Source organism: Amphiprion ocellaris, chromosome 13 (assembly GCF_022539595.1).
Source record: "Amphiprion ocellaris isolate individual 3 ecotype Okinawa chromosome 13, ASM2253959v1, whole genome shotgun sequence".
Classification (NCBI taxonomy): domain Eukaryota; kingdom Metazoa; phylum Chordata; class Actinopteri; family Pomacentridae; genus Amphiprion; species Amphiprion ocellaris.
This window is the reverse complement of record NC_072778.1, coordinates 22,492,394-22,515,376: the sequence shown is the minus strand read 5'-3', so window position 1 is coordinate 22,515,376 and position 22,983 is coordinate 22,492,394. Positions and strand designations below refer to the sequence as shown.

Here is a 22,983-nt window from a genome sequence, read left to right as displayed (position 1 = left end):
GTGTGCACTGGGTCACAGTGGGTCGTCTATAAAGAAACAGTAAAAGTGTAAATTTTCATGAAAATAATGAAACTCAAAACTGAGTTGCTGCATCCTTGTCAATGATGCACGTACTCTTCCGAGATGAGCCGGGAAGTTCAACACTGATAGAATGACACCAGGTTTAAGCCGACAAACCTGCCCAGCCCTGTCAAACTCATCAGGTTTAAAATGATCACTGCAGAGCACCCACTCATCATTTGCAGCAAACCCCTCTCTCCTCAGAGCTGCTTCCACTTCCTCCTCAGCCCACAGTCTTTGGGAAACCTACATGGAGTAAGAGAAGCAGACAGACAAGTAAATAAGTCTGTACACAACATATTTAAAAAGAAATCATGCTAATAAATTAAGTACAAAGAACCGAATTAGCCAGTGTACTGGAGACCAAAGTTATTTAATTTGATTAGTATAACCTTGTTTAGTAGCATTTCAATTATTTGAGAGCAGTCCTAAAGAATTGTCTGTAATCCCAATCATAAAATCGGTTTGGAGTAGTAGTGAGTTAGGCTTTATAACTACTATTGGTAGTATTGGTGGGAGTAATAGTAATGCGACAACTACTACTAGTATTAGTGGTAGTACACTAACTACTGCTGCTGATACTGGCACTGCTACTACAACTTGTAATACTATTACAAATGCTGATACTATTTCTACGACTCTAACATCTATTTATACTACTACTGCTGCTTGTACTTTTAGTATTACTACTACTGCTTGAACAGGTGGGTCCAAAACTGAAACGAAGGAGGACACTGAAGGTTAGTCGATCTGCAGAGCCGCAAACAGAATGGCTGATAATCAGGCTGTGAACCTCTCCGAGCGGTGTGACGATCTGGCGCTGAGAGCTGGGTGGCGTCTGGTTATATTGCAGCCGAGCCGACACTTGATTGGTCGCCCTCCACCTGTTCCTGCGCTGGCAGATTGTACCAGACAGGGAACACCTGTTGCTCCTTCAGCGCTGCTGGGCTGTCCTTAACCAGGAAGGATGGAGAGGGGAGGGGGGAAGAGCACTAACGAGGCCTGGCAGCTGCCAGCCTGACACAGAGTCCTTTCAGTGTCTGCTGGCAGAATCAGCCAAAGGTAGAAAACTGGTTCAAACAAGCCAACCGGCAGAAAAGCTATCTGTGGAAAAGATTCCACTGCTTCACTGATAAATAAACCAAAAGTTATTACACCAGAATTAATCCAAGCGAGGAGAGCACAGTCTCGGCTGCCTCCTCCATAGGACCTGTCAATCATTCCAGACCGGACTGTCAATCAAGTAGCCACACCGCCTGACCTCGCAAAACTTTAGCGCTCTATAAAAAATTCATTATTGATTTATTTTAAGATCGGCCACCTGATCTCTCATTTTGACCATGAAAACTAACGAAAAAGAAAATCCTGAGCCATACAAAAGCAGTCTATCAAATTCTAGTTAATAATCATAATATATTCAAATTCATTGTCCGTTTTTTGTATGAATTTGGAGGAAATGTCTCTTGCATGTGCAGAAACCTGCAAATAAATAAAAACAGTGCATTGCATCATATCCAGACATATATATATATATATATATATATATATATATATATATATATATATATATATATATATATATATATATATATATATATATATATGTATATATGCATATATATATGCATACATATATATATATATAGTACCGGCATGGCTACACTGTAACAAATTGCTGTAAAAATATAGCATATTTTGTACAGTAATATACCGTTCTTTGTAAATACAGCTGAATACTATAAATTTGTGTGTTTTTAAAGAACAAAATATTAACTGCAAGCTACTGTACAATTTTACAGCAGATTACAGTATTTTTCTGGTTTGGGTTGATTTGAATGTGACTGTTGGTGCAGTCCAACCGTTACTTGTCTTGGCAAATCTGCCTGCACATCACCGCATTTGGCAAACAGTCAACACAAAGAAGTGACGAAATAGGCTTAAAATAGTATGTATCAGTGATTTTACTCATTACTGAGGGAAGAATTAGGAGAAAAGGAAGAATTGAGGACGACGATTTTCGGCCCTCAGACCTGCAGGGACCATCTGTAGCTGATCCATCCTGCTCCGGTTCACTTAACAAGGTAACTGAGATTATTAAAAAGTCAGCCTTACTTTTAATTCTGTCCATCTATTTTATGTTTTATTCTTTGACAGTAACATAAACATAGCCAGGTTAGTTACTGTTTGGTGCCACGAGTCGCTAGCATGAATGCTAATGCTTTCCAGACTGTTAGCTAGCAGCTAGCTAGCTAGCATACACCCCTTTGGCTGCAGAGTGGACAAAACTTTGGCTCTTTCTTTTAAACCAGATCAGGAAAATGAATTTCTAAGCCACCAAATCCAACTAGGTTAAGTTAGCTATCTCTGTCTTTCATCTAATTTTCCATCAAATATACAATGTGATGCTCCACTGATCTGTTAACAGATCTCCACATGTACTTGTCTGCATTCGACCATTTGGGTAATTTCAAGTTTTAAAAAAGGTTTTTAGGATGTGTCATGTTGCTTTTCTCTCCACTTAGGAAAGGTAAATTTGCTTGTTATGCAAACGGATGCAAAAATTTGATTTAAATGTGTACTGAACTAAATAGCTGTTATAAGTGGAGGCCTCTGTTCTGCTTAATAATTTGAGTTTCCTGTTTGTTTGTTTGATGAATGTGACAGAGTTCCATATTAAGTTTAAGGGATCTTTGCCTACCACACTTAATATATTCTTTCTTTGTCATTTTGTTGTAGGTTATTTCTTGGTATCAACCCTGAGAGGGGAACAAAGGGCAGCCAGGAGAAGGTGATGCCCAAGAGGTCGGGGAAGCTGCTCCAGAAAAAGGCATCTTCTTTAAATCCCCATGTAGCCACCTTTATAAAAAGACTCATGGACTCTGAGTGGGACTTCATGTAAACCCACAAAACCTCCACACACAGGACCTCACTTTCACAAAGCAAAAGCCCAGTCTGCAACCAGATGTTGTCATTTTAAGGTAATAAGTCTCAGTATTGTGTTGGGTTCAGTAGAAAATACTTCAGTCCTGGTGTCTCAGTTTTGAAGTTCCAGGTTTGAGCCATGACTTGGTGTTTATTGAACATGATCATGAGTTATGAAAGATTGATTCTGAAGGCAGGGTACCTGAAGTGTGATATGCATTTTTAAACAGATTGTTGACAACCTGTTAAACGTCATTGTTTTTATAGATTTTATTTTACAAGACTTGAATTACTTGAAATTTGTTAGCTGCTGAATGTGTTCAATGCAGTAGTTAAATAGTTTAAATAATATATAGGTATCTTTTGTTACAGTTCAGGAAAAATGGAAACCAACCTCAGTGTACCTGTTATGCTTCTGCTCCTGCCCCTGTTCCTTCTCCCTCTTTCTCCCTCTTTCTTTCTTCCTCCTGGTTTTTCTGTGTCTATTTTGACCTGTCCCTTTGGCTCCCTCTGTCTGTCATCTCTTTCCCTCTTGTGTCTCTCGTCCCTGTGTCTTGCTCTCCCTGTTCACCTGTCTACACTCAGCTGATTACTGCAGGTGACTCACATTGCAGTAATCAGCTCACCTGCCCACAATATCACCTGTTCACTATTTAAACCCTGCTCATTCTCTCAGTCCCCGTCGGGTTATAGCTACTGTTCCCCACCAAGCCTGCCACCTCTGGACTGTTTCAGCCCCATGGACTCTGTTGCTTTCCCCTTCCTGGATTTCCCCCCTCTTGGACTCTGTTGTGTTCCTGTTTGTCTGTTGATGGATTTTCCCCTGCCTGTTTTCCCCTTGGTTGTCAGTTTCCCCATATTGTGAGTATCCCTCTTTAACAAGATGACAGAAGCATGACATTATCTCTGTCTGTCAACTACATTAAGCAGCAACAACCTTCAGTGTGAATGTTTAATACTCATACTTTTACAGGTTTAATGATGTTAATAAAGTTGCAGGTATCTGAACTGGTCCCATTTTAAATCAGAGGTGTATTAATGCTGGATTCCTCTTAGGAGAGCTGCTGCTGTTGTTTGTGAGGTCAATAAAGGTTCTTAGTAAACTATGACAGAGAATCTTTATGGACCTCATTCATCAGATATTCCACTTGTGACAAGTCCAAATGTCTGCTGTGAAAAGGGTTAAAGAGTGAAAGTACATTTTCCTCATAGTTAATCTTAATGTTCTTTTGGTAGGCCATCATATATGGTCTGTGCAGAAAAATATTTCCTTACAGGAGGCTGAGCAGGTCTACTTCAGTGCCCATGTATATTGCCTCTTTCGAACCTTTCAGACTGTGCTGTTTGAGATCAAGACACCACAAAGGCCATTACATATGATTCCATTATTATTTACCTGATAATTACACAATTTGTCCAAATGCAAGTATTATCAATCAAGTTATGATGTTGTAATAAGTACTATTTGGGTTAAATTAAATCTTTAAAATCTTAGGTAGGATATGAAGTAGTTTGTGTGGAATACTCAGTGTGGTCCTAAATGTGCAGTCTCCGGCTCTGTAGACAAACTTACTGGGGCCAAAATAAAGGTACTCGTTGAATAAACCTCTTAAACTCTAAGTATTTTTTGAGTGAAATGATCCTTTAAAATCGTAAGTTGTGCATTTAAATCGTAAATTGTGCACTTTAGTGATCATCTATTGTGGTAGCTGTCTTTGATAAATGCTCTAAATGTGCGGCCGTAGTGTGCGGCCTTCTCGGTGCAGCCCTGTGACTGCAGTCTCCGCCTCAGCACTAACTGGGACCACCAGGTCAGTAGTATGTGTCTGCTGTGAGACACAAGTGACGCAGGAGGCGCTATTTCCCAGACAAAAGATTCCATAACAACCAGGACGCTTCGCCCTGATTGGCTGCAGCAGCATCCTGTGTTTTCAGGCCTCCAGCAAATGCTATTTTAAACCATACTTCCTTGGGAGCATTGGATTAACAAGCCCATCTTACGAAAGGCGTAAGTCAGTATTAAGATATTTTGCCGTGTCTTCAGTGAAGGTATCCGATAAATATATCAGTAGTTGCAGATTAAAAGCCGTTAGTTGGTGCCAAATGGCAAGCCCGCTGCTACAGTTGGGTGGTTTTCTTACCGCTAACAGGTTGAGAAGCTAATAGTTTGTTTTGTATAAGCAAAGACAAGTAAGCGGTCAAAAACGTTCTTCTGTTCCACCGAGATGCACGTCTGGACGCAGCATCTATTTGTGAGTAAAATATGCTACAAATTTGTGGAATTTCGCCCATAGACCTTTGTAACATATGAAAGGTAGCAACGTGTGCGTGTTTAAAGAGAATCTGCATTAACAAAACTGAACTCTGGTGAAATGAACGTTGTGACTTGATTGGCACGGTCACACTTGGAATCAGTGCCACTTTTAGAAACGGAAAGATACCGTCCTGTCTCCAACTCCTGAGATGTGTGTGTAGGAGGCGTTTAATTTACAAACTTTTGCAATCCAGAGTGATTATTCAGTGGATCAGTAATGTTAAATAAGGGGAGGGCGGTTGCCAGCTCTGTGCCTACAACTTTACTAGGGTGATAGTAGAGAAATCTGACTATGTGAGCTCACGATATGTAGATTTTGTGACCTACAAGACAAACGTGTTCCTAGGTTTCGAAAAATACGCCTCGGGTATGTTTCTGACATGTGGCCAACCCAGTTGGTTCGATTGGTTGTGCTTTTTAAGGACTCTGACAACCTGATGAGGAAAAAAGACTCTAAAGCGCTTTTGTGACTAAACTGGTTTCCAACATACTTTGTTGGAAATCAGTTTAGTCACACCAGTGCTTTACAATCTTTTATTTTTTTTGGATCTTTTTTTTTTTTTTTTTTTTTGGATTCTTGTTTTTGTTATGTGAATGTTTTCAGTCCTCATCTGTTACTTTTATGTACTTTATCTCACATTGTTTTAGCCCTTAATAGCAGCTAAATAATAGCTAAATAGTTTTCAGGCAGTTGCTAATGATGTCTACCTGTAAGAACTTGATATGAATGTGTAAAGACAATATCTTTCAAGTTTTCTCCCCAGAGAACATGCTGTTGGATCGTGGTTTTGGCAGGTTTTCTTTATTCACACGTTCTCACCATTTTTGTATCCCTGAACTACATCTGCAATATAATTGCATTGAAAAATACACATTTTTTCTTTGAAATACTGTATTGACATACACCACAGGCTAAAGGTTTGGAAGCAAGATCAGATATGTACAAAAAAATCATTATTTCATTGGGACACGTTGCAACAAAATAAACTTGAATATTGCATAAAGAGTCACTCATCTGAATACATTTTTACCAAATGCCTCGTCTATGTCATATACACAAGGCATTCGGTCCACAAATTTTTTAAGGTATGGGCCAGGAATCGCATTCCAAACTTTCTTAAGTTCATCAGTGAAAGAGTGCTGATTCGTGGCACACACTTTTTTGACTGATCTATTCAGTTTGTCCCACACAAGCTCAATTGGAGAGAGGTCTGGAGACTGAGGGGGCCACTGAGGACAAAACACCTTCCTCTTCTTATTTAAGATAAGATAAGATAAACTTTATTGATGCCACAGTGGGGAAAATTCACCGTTACAGCAGCTCCAAAAGAAAAAGTATAAAGGCAGTACAAGAATAAATAAGAAAAAACACTGTGCAAAAATTGCAGAGAACATTGTATACAGATGATTTTTTTAAATTACTATGTAGAAGACTATATACAAGACGACGAGGTATCAGTTATTGCACATTTGTAGATTTGTAACGCTAACGGAGCTTGGAAGAATGCTTTGGGTTATTATCTTGCTGCACAACAGACTTTCAACCCACAAGTCTTAGTCCAGATGGAACTGTCTGATGCTTGAGGATGGAGTGGTACTGTTCCTTCTTCATGATACCCTTTACTTCAAACAAATGCCCTACTCTGTCACATGCAAAACATCCCCATACCATGGTGGTACCACCTCCATGCTTTATTGTGGGTGTTATGCATGCAATCTTTCTTACTGGTGACAATTATATGTTTATCCTTTGCTTTTGTAGTAATCCTCTTTCTTCGAGACCTTTTTCTATCATCATAGCTTCCAGTTTCTTCTAGTCTCTTCAGAATGTAGTGAACTCCTTTGTTGGACACCATTGTTTTGCAGTTTCTCTTTCAGTGTATACTTCTTTCCTCAATATACCAATCTGTACTCTTGTTTCTTTACTCAGCTGTTTTTTTTTTTAGCCATTTCTGTGGTAGTTTGTCAGAGATATGGACACAGTTGAGATTTATTGGGACTTTTGTATGCAAACTCTCAAAAGCCAAAGAGCTAAAGTGAATAATGCAAACTGTGATTTGTTTATTACTTTTGTACTGAAGTTGTGACTCTTGCGAATCTTCTTAGCTCTAAAACTAAGCCCTTCTTTTCTTTTGTTAAGATGTATTCAGCAACTGTTTGCTAACTTCAATGTATACCTTTGGGAAAATGGTGCTTATCAATGAAAGCAAGGTCTGATCATGCAGTAAATGCATCCCAAAATCCATAAAATTCATACTGTTTTTTAAGAGAGGCATTGTGAACAGATATTTCAAGTTGCTTCCAGATGTTTGGCATCTATTGGCCTTGCTTCCAAACTTTTGGCCTGTAGTGTATATAGTGAGATAAAATGGAAGATTTAGAGCATGTATCTCAAAGTGGTACTTCTCAAAGAACACTTTCATAAATTTGCTGCTGTTCAGACAACATGACTGTCATATATTATGTCATCTACATACAGTTAATAATGATACTAATATGATGATATGATATGATAATAATGAGTTGAAAAAGAAATAGAAGAGAAGATCTTTTGGTAGTCTGGCTGCTGTCTGAGTTATTGTTCAGGCATCACTAAAGCAATTTCCTCAAGTTTGAAATGTAAAATTATTTTTGGAGGAATGTTCAGCTTTGACATTTTGCATTATGGAGGTAGAAATTAGATAACATAATCACACACACACACACACACACACACACACACACACACACACACACACACACACACACACACACACACACACACACAAAATTGTTCAACTTCAGAAAGGCCTCTGGGGATTCTGAAGCTATTCTGGTGGAGTATATTAGTTTATTTGTCTTCTCTCCAATATTTTTTTCATGTTGTCCCATTCGCAGGTTAGTTGTTTTGTATGGGATGGATCACAACAACCCAGAGATACTGAAAGATCCCGGTGGAGAGCTAGGTCTAACCGCAGGTGACACAAACACACACATGCTTTGAGCAGACAATTACATTATGTTGACATTACAATTTATTTTAGATGTCCAATCTAAATTTTAAAGCAGGGTTAAATTTTAGGCCCAATTCTCTATTTATATGATCCCGTTCGGTCAAATTATCATTTGGCAATGTTTCTTTTCATTGCTATGTGGATGACACACAGATTTACCTCCTGCTGAGAACTGCTGAAAGCCTAGCATCTGTTTTAAACTTATAACAATATAAAATGTTGGATGGCACAAAACTTCATACTGTTCAACCCTCCTTATCTCCACAACAGCCTCACCGCCAAAATCCTTGGTCTACCATCCACAAATGTAAAGTCTGTTGCCAGAAATGTAGGCGTCCTATTTGATTCTGACTAGGGCTGGCCCAAATAGCAGTTCCTGGGCTCCGGATATTCGGCCCCGATTAATGACGAATATCCGAATATTCGGGTTTGCTTCATAACGTCCGACTGGGGGGAGGAGGATTACGAACATTCGGATCTCATAATAAATATTTGGATACCACTGTCACGACCGAAAATCTGGATATTCGGATATATTCGGGTCCAGCCCTAATTCTGACATTAGTTTCACGCTCCACATCAACAAAGTCATCGAATCCTGCTTCCTCCAGATGAGAACCATTGCCAAAATCAAATCAATCCTCCCTCAGTCAGACCTTGAAAGAATCATCCATGCCCTCATTTTTTCCCTGTCTTGATTGCTGCAACTCCCTTTTATTGGGCATTCCACAAAAATCCCTCTCCCACCTCCAACGGTCCAGAACGCAGCAGCTAGGCTTCTTAATGGTTTTAACGGACGACATCACATCTCCCCTGTTCTAGCTTCCCTCCACTGGCTCCCTGTCCATTTTAGAATTAATTTTAAGATTTTACTGACCACTTTTAAAGCCTGCCAGGGCCTTGCCCCTGGCTATATTCTAGACATGCTAACCCTGTACTTCCCCTTGCACAGCCTTAGATCCTCGGGTGGGGTCCTCCTAGTCGTTCCAAAGTTGAGGCTTAAATCCAAGGGTGACTGGGCCCTCTCCATCAGGGCCCCTCGGCTTTGGAACGACCTGCCTGAGGAGATAAGGCTCACTGAATCAGTAAATTCTTTTAAATCACTTCTTAAAACCCACTTTTATAGACTCACCTTTAAGTAAAGTTCTCTTTTATTTCTCTTTTATCATATGTTCTACCTGTCAAAGCACTTTGTGAATGTTCTTCTGAACGGTGCTATGCAAATAAAGTTATTCTTATAATATTATTTTTACAATGATTGGGTGTTTTGTTTGTCTCTCTCTTTCAGACTGGGGAAATTCAGAGTCCTTCTGTCCTGAAAAGGAGCCGGTTAGTTTTATCTGTCCTGTCTGATTTTAGATCACTTTTAATCTCTTACAATTCCTGTGAAGAATAGTCCACAATCATCTGTGGCATATCCACAGTAAATTGAAAACTGTTTGAACCATTGAACCATTTGGTCTCTTTAAAAGGTAACGCTGAAGTTTTTCTCCACCAGCCAGACTAATTATGCTACTGGTGCCACTTAATATATGTTTAAATACTCTGAAGTAGAGTGTTTTTAATTCTGGCTAAATATTTATTTTTGCAAATAGATGACTATAGTTGGGTACTATTAGGTGGAAAACACACTGAGACCACAGCATGAAGCATTGCCTATAAACAGTATTCATCACCCTTGAAATTTTCCCCACTTTTATGTTTCCAAAAAAAGACTCTTTCACATGAAAGTGAAAGACATTTTTTTAAAAAATGAAAAACAGGTGGTTGCACAAGTATTCACCCCCTTCAAGTCAGTATTTAAAATGACTCGTGTAATTTAGACATGTAGCCAAATGCTCCTAGAAGTCACACAGTTAGTGAAGTAGAGGTCGTCTTAGTTCAATAAATATGTCTTGTGTGATGGTAGTGCAAAAAAGTTGGTATCTCAAAGGTCAAACTACTGTTGAATCAGTACTTTTAGCTATAGCTACACTGCGATGGCAAAAGAACACTCCAAAAAACTCAGTGAAAAAGTTATTGAAAAGCACAAATCATCAAACAGATACAAAAAAAATTCCAAGTCACTGAATATTACTTAAAGGTCACAGAGACACCTATGATTCTTCCAAGTCACTGATTATCTGCTAGAGTACAGTTAAATCTGTCCTTAAGAAGTGTAAGAATTATGGCACATGAATAAATGAATAAATCAGCCTAGAGCAGGCTGTCCCTGTAAACAGTATGATGTGCAAGGAAGAGAGTAGTGATGGTGGCCACCAAGATACTTATGACTTATCCAAATGAGTAACAAGGTTTTGCAGCTAAGGTGGAAGACACTGTGCACACAGCAACTGTTTTTCACAAATCAAAGCTTTATGAGAAAGTGGCAAGAGATGATCAAAGTTGAAAAAAGCTCATATTAAATCTGGACTAGAGTTCACCAGAAGGCATGTGGAAGACTCTTGCAAAGTGGAAGAAACTTCTTTGGTCTGTTGAGACCAAAATTGGGCATTTGGCCATCACACTAGATGCTATGTTTACCCAACAGCACATAATTGCAAACACATCATTGCAAACACATCATCTCAACCGTGAAGCATGGGAGTGGCAGCATCATGATGTAGGCATGATGTTGGCAGTAACCTGAAAGGGTTACAAATGTAGAGAGTAAAATTAATGCAGCAAAGTATAGGGAAATCCTGGTGGACAACCTGATGCAGTCCCGTAATAGAACTGAAACTTGGGAGAATATTTGTTTCTCAGTAACCCACTGACCCAAAGCATACACCTAGAACTACACAGAAACAAGGTGAATGTTCTGAAGTCAGAGCCCAGAGCTTAATACTTATGACTGGACTTGAAAAGGGCTGTTCACTCACGATCCCCATGTAACCTGACAGAGATTGAGCGTTTTTGCACACAAAAATAGGGTGAATTGCAGTGTCCAGATGTGCAGGGCTGACTGAGACCTATACACAATGACACAATGCTGCAATTGCAACCAAAGGTGCATCTACTTTACAGTGACTTTAATTGGGTGAATACTTTTGCAGTCACTAATTTTTCATTTTATATTTGCAATACTTCTGTTTTCACTTTGACATGAAAAAGCCTTTTTTGGTTGGGAAATTCTTGTCATAAAAGCCAAATTATATTGGCCATGATTCAGTGTCAAAAAACAATAATAAGGGAAGTGAATACTTTTGTGGCATTGCAATGGGATTACAAGGCTTCTTGTCTTGAACACTTTAATTGCATTCAGGATTGTGGGATGTAATTAAAGCTGACACCTAGAAGTATCCTATCCCATATCTAGATTCACTGTCACTATTGTTGACATAGAGGAACACATTATATTGTTTTCCCCCTCTGGAAACCTAACTTTGTGCATATAAAAGAACCAAAACAAATCTATGGTGAAAAAGCAGGTTGTATATAAAGTAAAACAGCAAACAGCTCACATTTACATATTTAACACTTTTGACAGGTGTTTGGTAACATATATTAGCATCACGACTGGCCTCTGAACCAGACTTTTGTCTTTTGCTCAGAAATGCAGACAGCACTGGCGGTAGCTGGTATAATGATGCAGGGACTTCTTTGCTGTAGCTTTGAACCTCCTTACTAAAGCAACATATCCTCATTTTCAGAACTTCATAGGCTATAAGACACACTCATTGGTACAATCAGTTGAAATTGGCTTGGCCTTTATACAAAAGAGGAGGGGCAGGCACTTCCTTGCAGTGCAGACTCTCATTGCCTGTTGTTGGTTGTGAACAGGTTGGGTCACACTGCAGTGGCAATTTTGTAATAATGATAACAGAAAAATTTAAATGTCAGCTAGGTTCATGATGAAGAGGAGAAGATTATGCACATTGACTGGAAAATTTGAAATGATGCAACAGCAGTCAGATGGTATTTATTGACATAATAATGTGTTTTGGGCAAAAAATGTTACTGAATTGGTTTTTGTCTTTGCTGATGTAACAAGAGCAAATGTTAATGTTTATTTGATTAATAGCCTTTAATATTTTTATATTTTAACATAGTAAAGACAGGCATCTCCGAAGATGTATTGCTGATTAACTATAGTACCTAATTTTTCCACTAGGTGTAGCCTCTTATTGTTACTTTCAGTGACTAAAGGAGGTAGTCACTCAGACTTCCATCAGTTCCATATTGGCATGCTGAGAGCATTGTGGGAAATTGGCTAGTAAAGTGCAACCATGAGGTAATGTCCTGCAACGCTAAATGTATACTGGCCAGAACTGACATGTTTTCAATTAGTGCAGAAGATCACTACTGTAATGTTTATTTTTATTTTATTTAGCCTTTATTTTCCCAGGTAAGTTAGTTGAGAACTGATTCTTATTTACAATAACGACCTGGCAATGTCATTACATACCACTGATCAAATACCTGTGTCAGAAGAGTGATACATGTCAAGTGTCGTACACCATTAGGAATGTGTACATCATGTGACGGGAGTTAGACACTAGATACTTTGTATTAATTATTAATTGATTGTTGATTGATGAGACTGTCAAGTAAGGACATTACACAAAACTTGAATCCCAAGTAACAAGACTGTTTTGTTGGGATGATACAGATCAGCGGAACAGTAAGAGTATGTGAAATGCTAAATTTTGTGTGTTGGTGATGTGACAGACATAGAAATATTTCATGATTTCAGGTTTTCAAATCTAAGACTTTGGATCATCATTATTTATTTATTTTTTTTTGGTCTTAAAGACGATTAAACATTTTTGCTTTTTGGACTGCTTGTTAGACTAGCCAAGATATTTGCTAATATCACTGTGTGCTCTAGGATATTGTGAGCTGAGCTTTTATAAAACACTTCTAGCCCTTTGGTATGAATACTAGGAATATAGGTCCGTCATGATATTAAACTATTTTTGTTTTGAGAATTAGGAAACATTACACCAATTTACAAAAGTCTGGAACGACTACCTGCTTAATCATAACTCTTATCTTTACCCTAACAACACTAACCTTAAATTTATATTACTCCACAATTTTGCATTGTAGGTTTGTGTCCTCACAGTATGAGTAATACAGACACACACTCACATTCACACACATGGACACACCTTTAGGAAACAGTCCTACTCGTAAGATATCTGAGTGGTAAATATTGGTCAGTAATTTTGAAACATTTTTTCCCCTGTCTTTCATGCAGAAGAGATGTAGTTCCTGGACAGAGACAGAGGATTTAAGCATAAATGGTATGTGACCAGGTTTTGTTGTTCTCATCTTTGTGTCATCTAAAAACTGCTGTTAAAAAGGCTTAGTGTTATAATGGTATTACATATTTGCACTCTTTGCTGGATTGAATGTTTGAATGCTCTGTTTTCTTTTCTTGGTAAATGTTGACAGTAATTTCTGCATCTTATTAGCACTGTACTCTGCCTATTGTTAAGCTATTCCTCACAATTAGTTCAACTATCACCATTCTATTGCAATTGTGAATTCTGAGCAATTCTATCACAAATGTCACAATAAAAATCAATCAATCAATCCATCAATCAATCATAGTTTAGCCTGGAGCCTATCCCAGCTGACTTGGGGCGAATGCAGGTGACACCCTAGACAGGTCGCCAATCTGTCGCAGGGTTACAAACTCCATGCAGAAAGATCCCAGGAAAGCCGGGATGCAAACCGGGGATCTTCTAGCTGCAAGGCGAATGTGCTAACCACCACGGCATTGTGAAGCCCAGCTATAAGCCATAATCGTCAAAATAGAACAAAACAGTGAACCCATGGACCAAACCTGCCATCTGTCAACAATTCAGATTGGTAGTCCTTGTGTAATCATGAGGGAAACTTACTTTCTTGGCACACTTTCTAATGTTGAATGTATCTCCTTTCTCCTTCCAGGTTACATGTCACAGAGCTCCATCTCCTATTCCTTGCAGCGAGCTGAGGTTTTGTTTAAAAACACCTTTAATCCCAGTCTGAAATGGCTGTTTCATGGTCACAGTGAAGATGAGGAAGAGGAAAATTTTGTTGTCGCTTACAACCTGGTATCCCGTTCGTCTGCACGTCTCCTGCGTCTTCAACAAACTCTTCTTATTATGTCACCTCAATGGCAGCTGGTGGGTGAGGCACAGATGACATCTCCCCAGGTGAGTTTCAGAAATTGCAGAGAAAAATAAATAAAACTAGAAAGATGTAATAATTCTCTGTGGAAAACTTAAGAACACCCCTGGCCTAAGAAGATAGTGTCGCCCTCTGCAGCAGTGATAATGTCCCTTACATGTTTGCCAGTGCTGACTACTCTTACTGAAAAATTTCTTCTGTTAGAAGATGTTGAAGGTTAAGGTTTTCTTGCATGTACTGCCTTTTTTAAATGAACCCACAACATTTCAATAGGATTCTAAATTAGGCTTTTTTCCTTGACATAACCCTCCATTTTTTTCTTGTTGAACTTTTGGTGAATTTGCCAGTCATTATCCAGTTGAAATGTCCACATCAAGTTCACCTTCAGTTTTTAGACAGGTAGCCTCACAGTATCTTCAAGCCCTCTTTGATATGATGCAAAATTCTTAGTTGAACCAATAACTCTAAGCTGCCCTGTCCCTGAGGCAATAAAGCAACCTCAAAGTACAACGTTTCTACCTCCATGCTTCACATCTGTGTGAGGTTCTTCTCCTCAAAAGCTTCCATATATTGTTACATTCTGGCTCAAAACTGTAACAAAACAGGGAGGCCGCGACAGCGTAAAATATATTCATTTTAGGACCTCCGGGTATGGCTGTGTGCTGAGTGGACAAGTGCTAACCCACTCCATTACTCTTACAGCTAAATACTAAATTCTAAAAACTCGTTACTGAGACTGTTGCACATATAGTTTCATTACCAAATGTAAAGGGAATGCCTTCAACACAAAGAAAACCATCCCATGGTCACAAGAGTAAAGTTCTTCAGTCTAAACTGTCAACCTTTACGTCGCTGAGCACCAACTCCAAGATCACTGCTAAGCCGAAAAAAACAACTAACACTAACATAGCAGCTGAGGATACAACTTTGGAAATGAACAACCCTATGCCTACAGAGTAGTCGAACAATGTATCCATAGCTGTACTAGCAGCTATCAACAGCATGAAAGCTGACTTTTCCACCAGATTTGACGGAATACTGATGAAGAAAGACATTACTGACTGTGCAGAGCAAATCACATAGGCAGAAACTAGGATCACTACAACTGCAGACAATGTCACATCGCTCCAAGCTAAAGGCATATCTCTAGAAGCAACAAATAAATATTTGGAGGAATAAAACCTCGACCTGGAGGCAAGGTCACGGCACTCCAACTTAAGACTGCTCAGTCTACCTTAGGGAGTTGAGAGCTATGATTTGTGCACTTTTCTGGAGAGTTGCATACCCGAGGCACTGGAACTATCTCTGCATCACACTAAAATGACGATAGAGAGGACAACTAGGGTCGGCTAAAGAAGAGAGACCAACGCTTAACCCAGGACACTGATAATGAAATTCCTGAACTACAGAGTTTACAAAACGATAGTAAGAACAGCCAAGATGGGGTGCCCGTATAGCTCAACACGTTGAGCGGGCGACCCATGTACAGGGGCTGGTCCCCGACGCAGCTGGCCCCGGTTCGATTCCCGCTCGCGGCCCTTTGCTGCATGTCTTCCCCCGACTCTTCTCCCCTGTTTCCTGTCTCTCTCTCACTGCGCCTATCCAATAAAGCCGACAAAAAGGCCAAAAAAATAACTTAAAAAAAAAAAAAAAAAGAACAGCCAAGATGAAAAAAAGAAGTCCTCTACAAGAGCCAGCAGGTGGGGCTTTACCAGGAAATGGTAGCAGGAATTCACAAGAAGGAGTTTGATGAAGCAAGGAGACGGCTCCGATCACTGGGGCAATACGGCATGATCCCGACTGCTGGTCACATTTTAGGGATGACCACATATCTACAACAGCCCAAAAGAAGCAGAGGATTTAATCAAGCAGATCAACTTAGAAAATGGACCAGACTGAATTACACTGTAGCAGACACCAACATTGTTAGTAACATAATTTAACGGCAAATGTTATTTTGTTTAAGGGGTGAGTAAATTTCCCTACTAAGTTAAGCGCTTGACTTGATTTTATTTAGGATTAAAAACTTGAGATGCACGTATGTTTAAAATATTTTTTAGGTTACAACATTGTGTGCATTGGTCGGACTGATATACTGATCTCACAGACTGTTAAGGATGCACTAAGCGTGACATAATGACTTGGTAAGAAGCTGGGATTTGTCCATTGAGTATTATTAGCAGCATTATTTCACTTCTAGTTCTAGAGATTCCTATCCTTGTAGTTTTTTTTTAATAAATCAGTGTGATTCACTAATTTAGACAGCTTTGGCTATTCAGTCTTTGCCCTGGGAGTCCTTCAGGGGGCGAATAGCCTCAGATTCACTGTATAATGTAGACACTGCTCTAGTTTTTTAATAACATTGCATCATTTGGAATTAAGGCACCAGTCTGTTGCATTCAAGCTATCCTGTTGAGTTTTCTGTTCAGATATAGTAGTGCAGGAGGTCAAGGTTAGAGTTGTGTAGTTACTTGAAAAGCACTGTTTTGATGTTCCCCATTTCTATGTGGCAGTTATTAGCCACCTGGGACCTTTAGGACTTAAAGGGGATGGTAGTCAGGTCAAGAACCTGATTGGGTCAGGATTTTTTACATAATGGCTGTATGCTTTAATATTTTTGTTAGTTACAATTTTGTTTTTGTCTTGTGGAATGTAAATGCTTTAAAAGGTTGGGGAGATGCATTACAGGTTTTCTAAAATAACAGATGAACTAAAAATTAAAATGATGTTGTGGAACTGCACAGGGCTGCAAAAACCCAAGAAGATCAAATAAGTTTTGAATAGTATCAAATCAGTGTAATCCAATATAATATTTCTCCAAGAAACTCATTTGATGCATAAAGATGAGCTGAAGGTTAGCAGGAGGTGGAGAGGCAAGGTCTTTACAGCTCCCTTTAATTCTCAAGCAAGAGGTGTCTTCACGCTAGTTCATCTATCCCATTACAGGTGAAAATGGTCATTAAAGGTAACATGGGAGGATTTCTTATCATCCAGGGAAATCTTCTTAAGGAGCAATTAGTGCTGGCAAACATATTTGTCCCGGACACTGATTATTTCTCAACTTAGCCACACTTCCTGGCAGTTATGTAATAACAGGCAATTTTACCTGCACCTTGGATCCAGTGAGGGACAAGAGTTCTGGAGTCGACCAGTCACATTCTCAAAGTGGCGGAGCAATACTCCATTCCATGAAAGAAATGAACCCGATAGACATTTGGAGGGAGGTCAATCCTAATGATGTAAAATTCTCATGCTACTCTAGTGCACACCAATCTTACTCACGTATCGACTTCTTTTGCATTTCAGCACAATTAAAGCACACAGTTAGAGATGGTTACTATGATGCCATTCAAATGTGAGATCATGCCCCAAATTCCCTTATGAATCAAGAGTCTAGTTTGGTTGGAGACACCACCAAGTGGCGTGTCAAACACAAAAATGACTGGCTGATCTCGACTTTGTCACCTTCCCAGAAGAACAAATCCAATTTTTATTTTGAAACTAATACAACAGAAACATCAGCAAGTATCAGATGGGAAGCCTTTAAGGCCTTTGTTACAGGACAAATAATTAACATCACCAGCTCTAAAGCAAAGCAAACTTACCAGATGGCAAAATGAAAGGTATTAGAAAAGGAGTATTATCATTCAGGCTCTCCTGAGATTTATTGAAAGCTACTCCTGCTGAGAGCTGAATATAATGAGTTGTCAAACAAACATTCTATGATCAGGGTGAAACTCTCTAGAGGTACTTGAATGGAGACTCAAACAGCTTCAAAGTGAAAGGTCACCTCACTACAGAATGACCGAGGTGAGACCATCATGGACCCAACCGAAATAAATTAATCTTTTAGGAAATTCTATGAAAGTGTCAGAGGAAGTTCATGACAAATTACAAATGCATGGATTTCTAGATGGAGTCCACATTCCTATCGTATCAGAAATACTCAGGGATGATTTAGATAAAGATATAACTATAGAGGAGATATCTACAGCAATTGATAGTATTAAAGCAGGGAAAACACCGGAGCCTGATGGCTTCCCCGTTGAAATCTATAAAATGTTTCAGAATAGACTAAAGACGTCACTTCTAGAAATGTTTAGAGACACATTTTAATGGAATCCTACCAAGCTCCTTAAGAGGTGCATTGATTACCATGCTCCCAAAAACTGGCAAACCAAATAATACATGTGAGAACTTGAGGCCAATCAGTCTCCTAAATGCAGATGTAAAAGTTCTGTGCAAGATTCTTGCCCAAACAATGGAAGCAATAGTACCAAAGACTGTCATGAAACTTTATTCGGGGCAGTCAGGAATTCCATGAAGTCAGAAGACTTTTGAATATTCTTCAAAACCAAAAGGGGGTTCTAGATAGTTCCTTACTGTCACTGAATTCCAAAAAGGCCTTTGACAGAGTAGATTAGCTCTACCAGTTTGAAGCTCTGTCTTGCTTTAGCCTATTTCTGTAAATGAGTAAGACTGCTCTACACAGAACCTTATGCAGAAATGCTGACTAATAGCAGCATCTCAAAAACAATAAAGGTGTAAACAGGGGGATCTGTTGTCTCTACTAGTATTTAGCATGGCAACTGGACCTTTAGCAGTTGCAGTAAGGCCCCACAATAGTATTTCAGGAATCACCATAGGGCAGAGGAATACCGTCTGGCCCTGTAGGCAGGTGATGTTATTATTTGTGATTACATGCAAAGAAATCCTTTCCTGCCCTGCTGGATCAAATTAAGATTTTTTGGGAAGAGCTCAGCCTGTAAGATAAAGGAATTCAAAACCTCAATTGTGCTATTAAACCAAGCAGAAAGGAAAAATCCACCTACAGAAGCCGCTCAATTTAAGGTGGTCGACCGCTTCACATAGGTGAAGGTGTTCAAATTGTACCATGAGTTGACAATATTGTAGAAGCTAGCTACAAACCAGTGATGAATGAAATCATTAACTAAATAGACAGAGTTCTATTCCAATGTTTCTCAAAATGAAAGGTGATTCCTAAGCAATATAGCCGCTTAGGAATCACATTCATTTTGAGGGTTTCAAAATTTGCCACTTTCGCCACAGAGTCATATATTTGCTTATCGAAAGACAGTTTTCAGTAGATTTCTGTGGAACAGCAGACACCCCAGGCTGCAACTATCACTGTTGTATTTACCATGTGATAGAGGGGGTCTCAGATGTCTGAATCTATTTTGGTAGTATTGAGTAGCACAGCTATGACCACTAATGTTCTAAGAAAAGCTTATTAAATACTACAGAGCTATACCTGATATGTGTATTAAATGTGGGATGGAAAAGGGCAAACGTTACCACTGCGTATGGCAGTTTCCTGAAATTCAAAAGTTCTGTCACCTGTGAGGGCACATGTTAAGGATATTCTCTCTATACAAACACCACTACACCCAAAGGTCTTTTTACTGGGCCTGTACCCAGCTAACGTAAACATTAGAAGAAGACAACACATTTTTCTAGAGATTAATGTGTTTTTGGCCGAAAGAGTCATAGGTCTATCTTGGAAAACAGTTGGTAGGCCAAGTGTAGGTGCCATAAAGGTGAAACAACCACTCTTCCAAAATATCTGGACCCCCTTTAAAGCCCATCTAAAGACAATAGACTTGGAACAGGTGTCTGAATCACCTGGAGCAATATAAGTGGCTCTCTGCAGAGTCCAAATTTGTCCAAGAGCCACCCAGCATTTGTGACCTTGGATATACCTGCACCCCAATTGATATGTTTAATTATCCTCATTGCTTTTTGGTTTTGTGCTGTTTCGTTTGTTTGTTTTTGCACTGCATATTTATTAATATTTGGGGTTGGGGGTGGACTTGTTAACTTTTCAGAGCTGGGTTTTAAGTGTATTGTACCTCTAAGTGTTTGTGTCTGGATGTACACATGCACAAATGTTCATTTGTTCTTGTTAAAATTAATGGACACTGTTGGGAAAAAAACATATTTTAGCATATATAAACATATACAAAAAGCAACCAAACGTGTATCACAGAACAAAACACAAAACCATGCTGCTAGTGTCTGGCTGTGAAGGGGCAGCTTCTGTCAGAGGGACAGACGCAATGGGAATGAGGGGCTTTTATATAGCAGAGCTACTGGGCCCAGGTATGTCTCAATCTAACGATGACCCTCACCTAGCTTCTGCAAGACAAAAGACAGGGACACCTGGTGGAGTAGTGGAAGGGTCACCCCCACCCTCCCACCCCCCACTCCCAAAAGATGAGGTTGCCATTAGGAATCCCAAGAGACAGCACAAAATCAAATGCAAAACACCAATGCAAAATAATCAAATTCCCCAATAATACAGACAACCACACTTTGACATTTGTTCAAATGTACCTACCATTCATACAGTCAGCTACTTCTGTTATGACCAGTGTCCAAGTCATCATACTTACAATCCTAGTGTAATCCGCCCAGTCAACCCACCAATCTGTATCCTGCATCCAGCAGCCACTGGCACCTGGAGAAGCACTGAAAGAGTTTTGGAGGGGAAACAGACAAGGAACTAGGAAGACTCCGGATAGAATAGTAAGCACAATGGCACCAACCAGGTGCACTGGACAAAACATCAGTCACTACATTGTCTGAGCTTTTTGTGTGGCGAATACCCAAACAGTTTGACTGCAGAAAGAGAAACCAATGCATCAGTCTGCAGTTCAGGCAATGAAATGAGTTGAGAAAGGTCAGAGAATTACCATAAACTTCAACGTGCTGCAAAGCCCAGATGAGGGAAAAAGTCTCCTTCTTAATTAGAGTGTAATTCCTCTGGTAATAGTTAAACTTTCTGGAAAAAATACTTGCAGGATGCTCAACTCCATTTGCTCCAGTCTGGAGCAACATAGGACCTGTATCACTCATGTCCACCTTCACGTTCCACAACGATTCTGAGTTCTCTAAACAACCTCTCATCATGAGCAACCACAGTGTCATCTTCCATGCAGCACAGATGAGTTAACAGAGAGATGCTTTCCAGCATCAACGGCCATCACTGGTTTGACAGTCTGCACAGTCTGCATCCTTTCCCCCCTTCATGGAACTGATGCCTTGGAATAAGGCTTTAGGTTTACGCAGACTGATATGGCAATGTTGAATTTCTCTTTTACACTCCAGTGTTGCCAACAAATAGTTCTGCTTAGACACCTGACACACAACTGTAAATGGACCGTGAAATTTAGCCTTAAATGGGAAACCAGCCAGAGGCAATGGGCCCAGAACCTGGTCCCCTAGACTGAACTGATGCGCCTCAGCCTTATGGTCATACCAGCACTTCCTTTTACTTTGAGAGGAGGCTAGGCTCCCCTTAGCTCTAATTTTCTGAGACATATCCTTCTTTAAACAAGGTCAAAAGAAGTCCGTCAGATGACCACACTGATTGTGAGACATCATCAGTACCTTCTCCCGGAATTTGGAAGGTGACACATGCCATTAGACACAAAGGCTGAGAAATCAGACTACATCTTACTGCACTTCATTCTAGATTCCTCCTGTACTCAGGGAGAGCTGACACAAGAAGGGAGGACACAAGTTAGCTTCCTGCCAGGAGTAGCAAGTGAAAAAAGCTTTACCTACCCACCTTTAGATTTAACTTCAAACTCTTCCTTTGTTCCTTTCTAATACGTGACTCCCCATGAGCTGTGAATCTCGCAGCCAGCGCAGCGCACTCCGTGTCCTGGGTGAAAGCCGCTTTAGAATGGCAACCATACACGTGAGACTTCAGTTTGGGAAACAAATCTCTCTGGCAACGCATTTCAGCAGTTTGTCGCTGCACATGTGCAAATGGGCAGTCTATCTGTCTATCTGTCTGTCTGTCTGTCTGTCTGTCTGTCTGTCTGTCTGTCTGTCTGTCTGTCTGTCTGTCTGTCTGTCTGTCTGTCTGTCTGTCTGTCTGTCTGTCTGTCTGTCTGTCTGTCTATGTCTATCTATACACATACATATACATACATATATTTACATATACATACATATACATATATACATACATATACATAAATGTACATATACATACACACACACACACACACACACACACACACACACACACACACACACACCCACACCCACACACACACACACATATATATAAGTACACATACATATATATGTATGTGTACTAATAATATATATTTAATCGCGATTAATCGTATGATTTTCACGATTAACGCACTGTTATGTGTACAATTAATGAGTTTAAAAGTAGTATATTCTGCATTTTTATTTTTCAAATTACTGCTATATAACCAAAAATACAGTAACATTTGGTTTGCAAATACTTTAAACAAATAAAGTGCTTTTTAACAGTAGTATTCCCTTCACACAGCAGCAGTTAAAACATTTCTTGTAAATCTCAACTTAAACATTAATGTAATCAAATCAAGCCAGAGCTATTTGCCACTGCAGTAGCATTAACGTTTTATCTGGTTTGTTATATATAATAGAAAATCAAGTTACCCTCAGAGTCCAGAGCCACAATTATAACATTATAACAGGAACCTTCCCAGCAACAGCAAGTTAACATTTATACGTCTGTATTCTTATTTTTTCTCTGGTACCAGCAGAAACATTTTTCTTTCATCA

At 39.4% G+C, this 22,983-nt stretch overlaps 1 protein-coding gene across 9 annotated transcripts in view; it reads left to right on the top strand.

Moving 5' to 3' along the window:
* The first annotated feature begins 4,876 nt into the window (after positions 1 to 4,876).
* ccdc142 (coiled-coil domain containing 142) overlaps positions 4,877 to 22,983 on the top strand; it is a 63,671-nt gene continuing 45,564 nt past the window's right edge. For 3 of the 9 annotated variants that reach the window (XR_008603686.1, XR_008603687.1, XR_008603685.1), the window contains exons 1-5: positions 4,925 to 5,234; positions 8,174 to 8,253; positions 9,578 to 9,618; positions 13,472 to 13,517; positions 14,170 to 14,417. Coding sequence is in view for 6 of the 9 variants with exons in the window: in XM_023266598.3 (XP_023122366.2) it covers positions 8,193 to 8,253; positions 9,578 to 9,618; positions 13,472 to 13,517; positions 14,170 to 14,417 (396 nt within the window). In the remaining 3 variants the exon portion in view is untranslated. Of the gene's footprint in view, positions 5,235 to 8,173; positions 8,254 to 9,577; positions 9,619 to 12,382; positions 12,503 to 13,471; positions 13,518 to 14,169; positions 14,418 to 22,983 lie in introns of those variants that run through there. The other 6 variants (XM_023266598.3, XM_055016372.1, XM_055016370.1 and 3 more) reach the window with 6 other exon arrangements.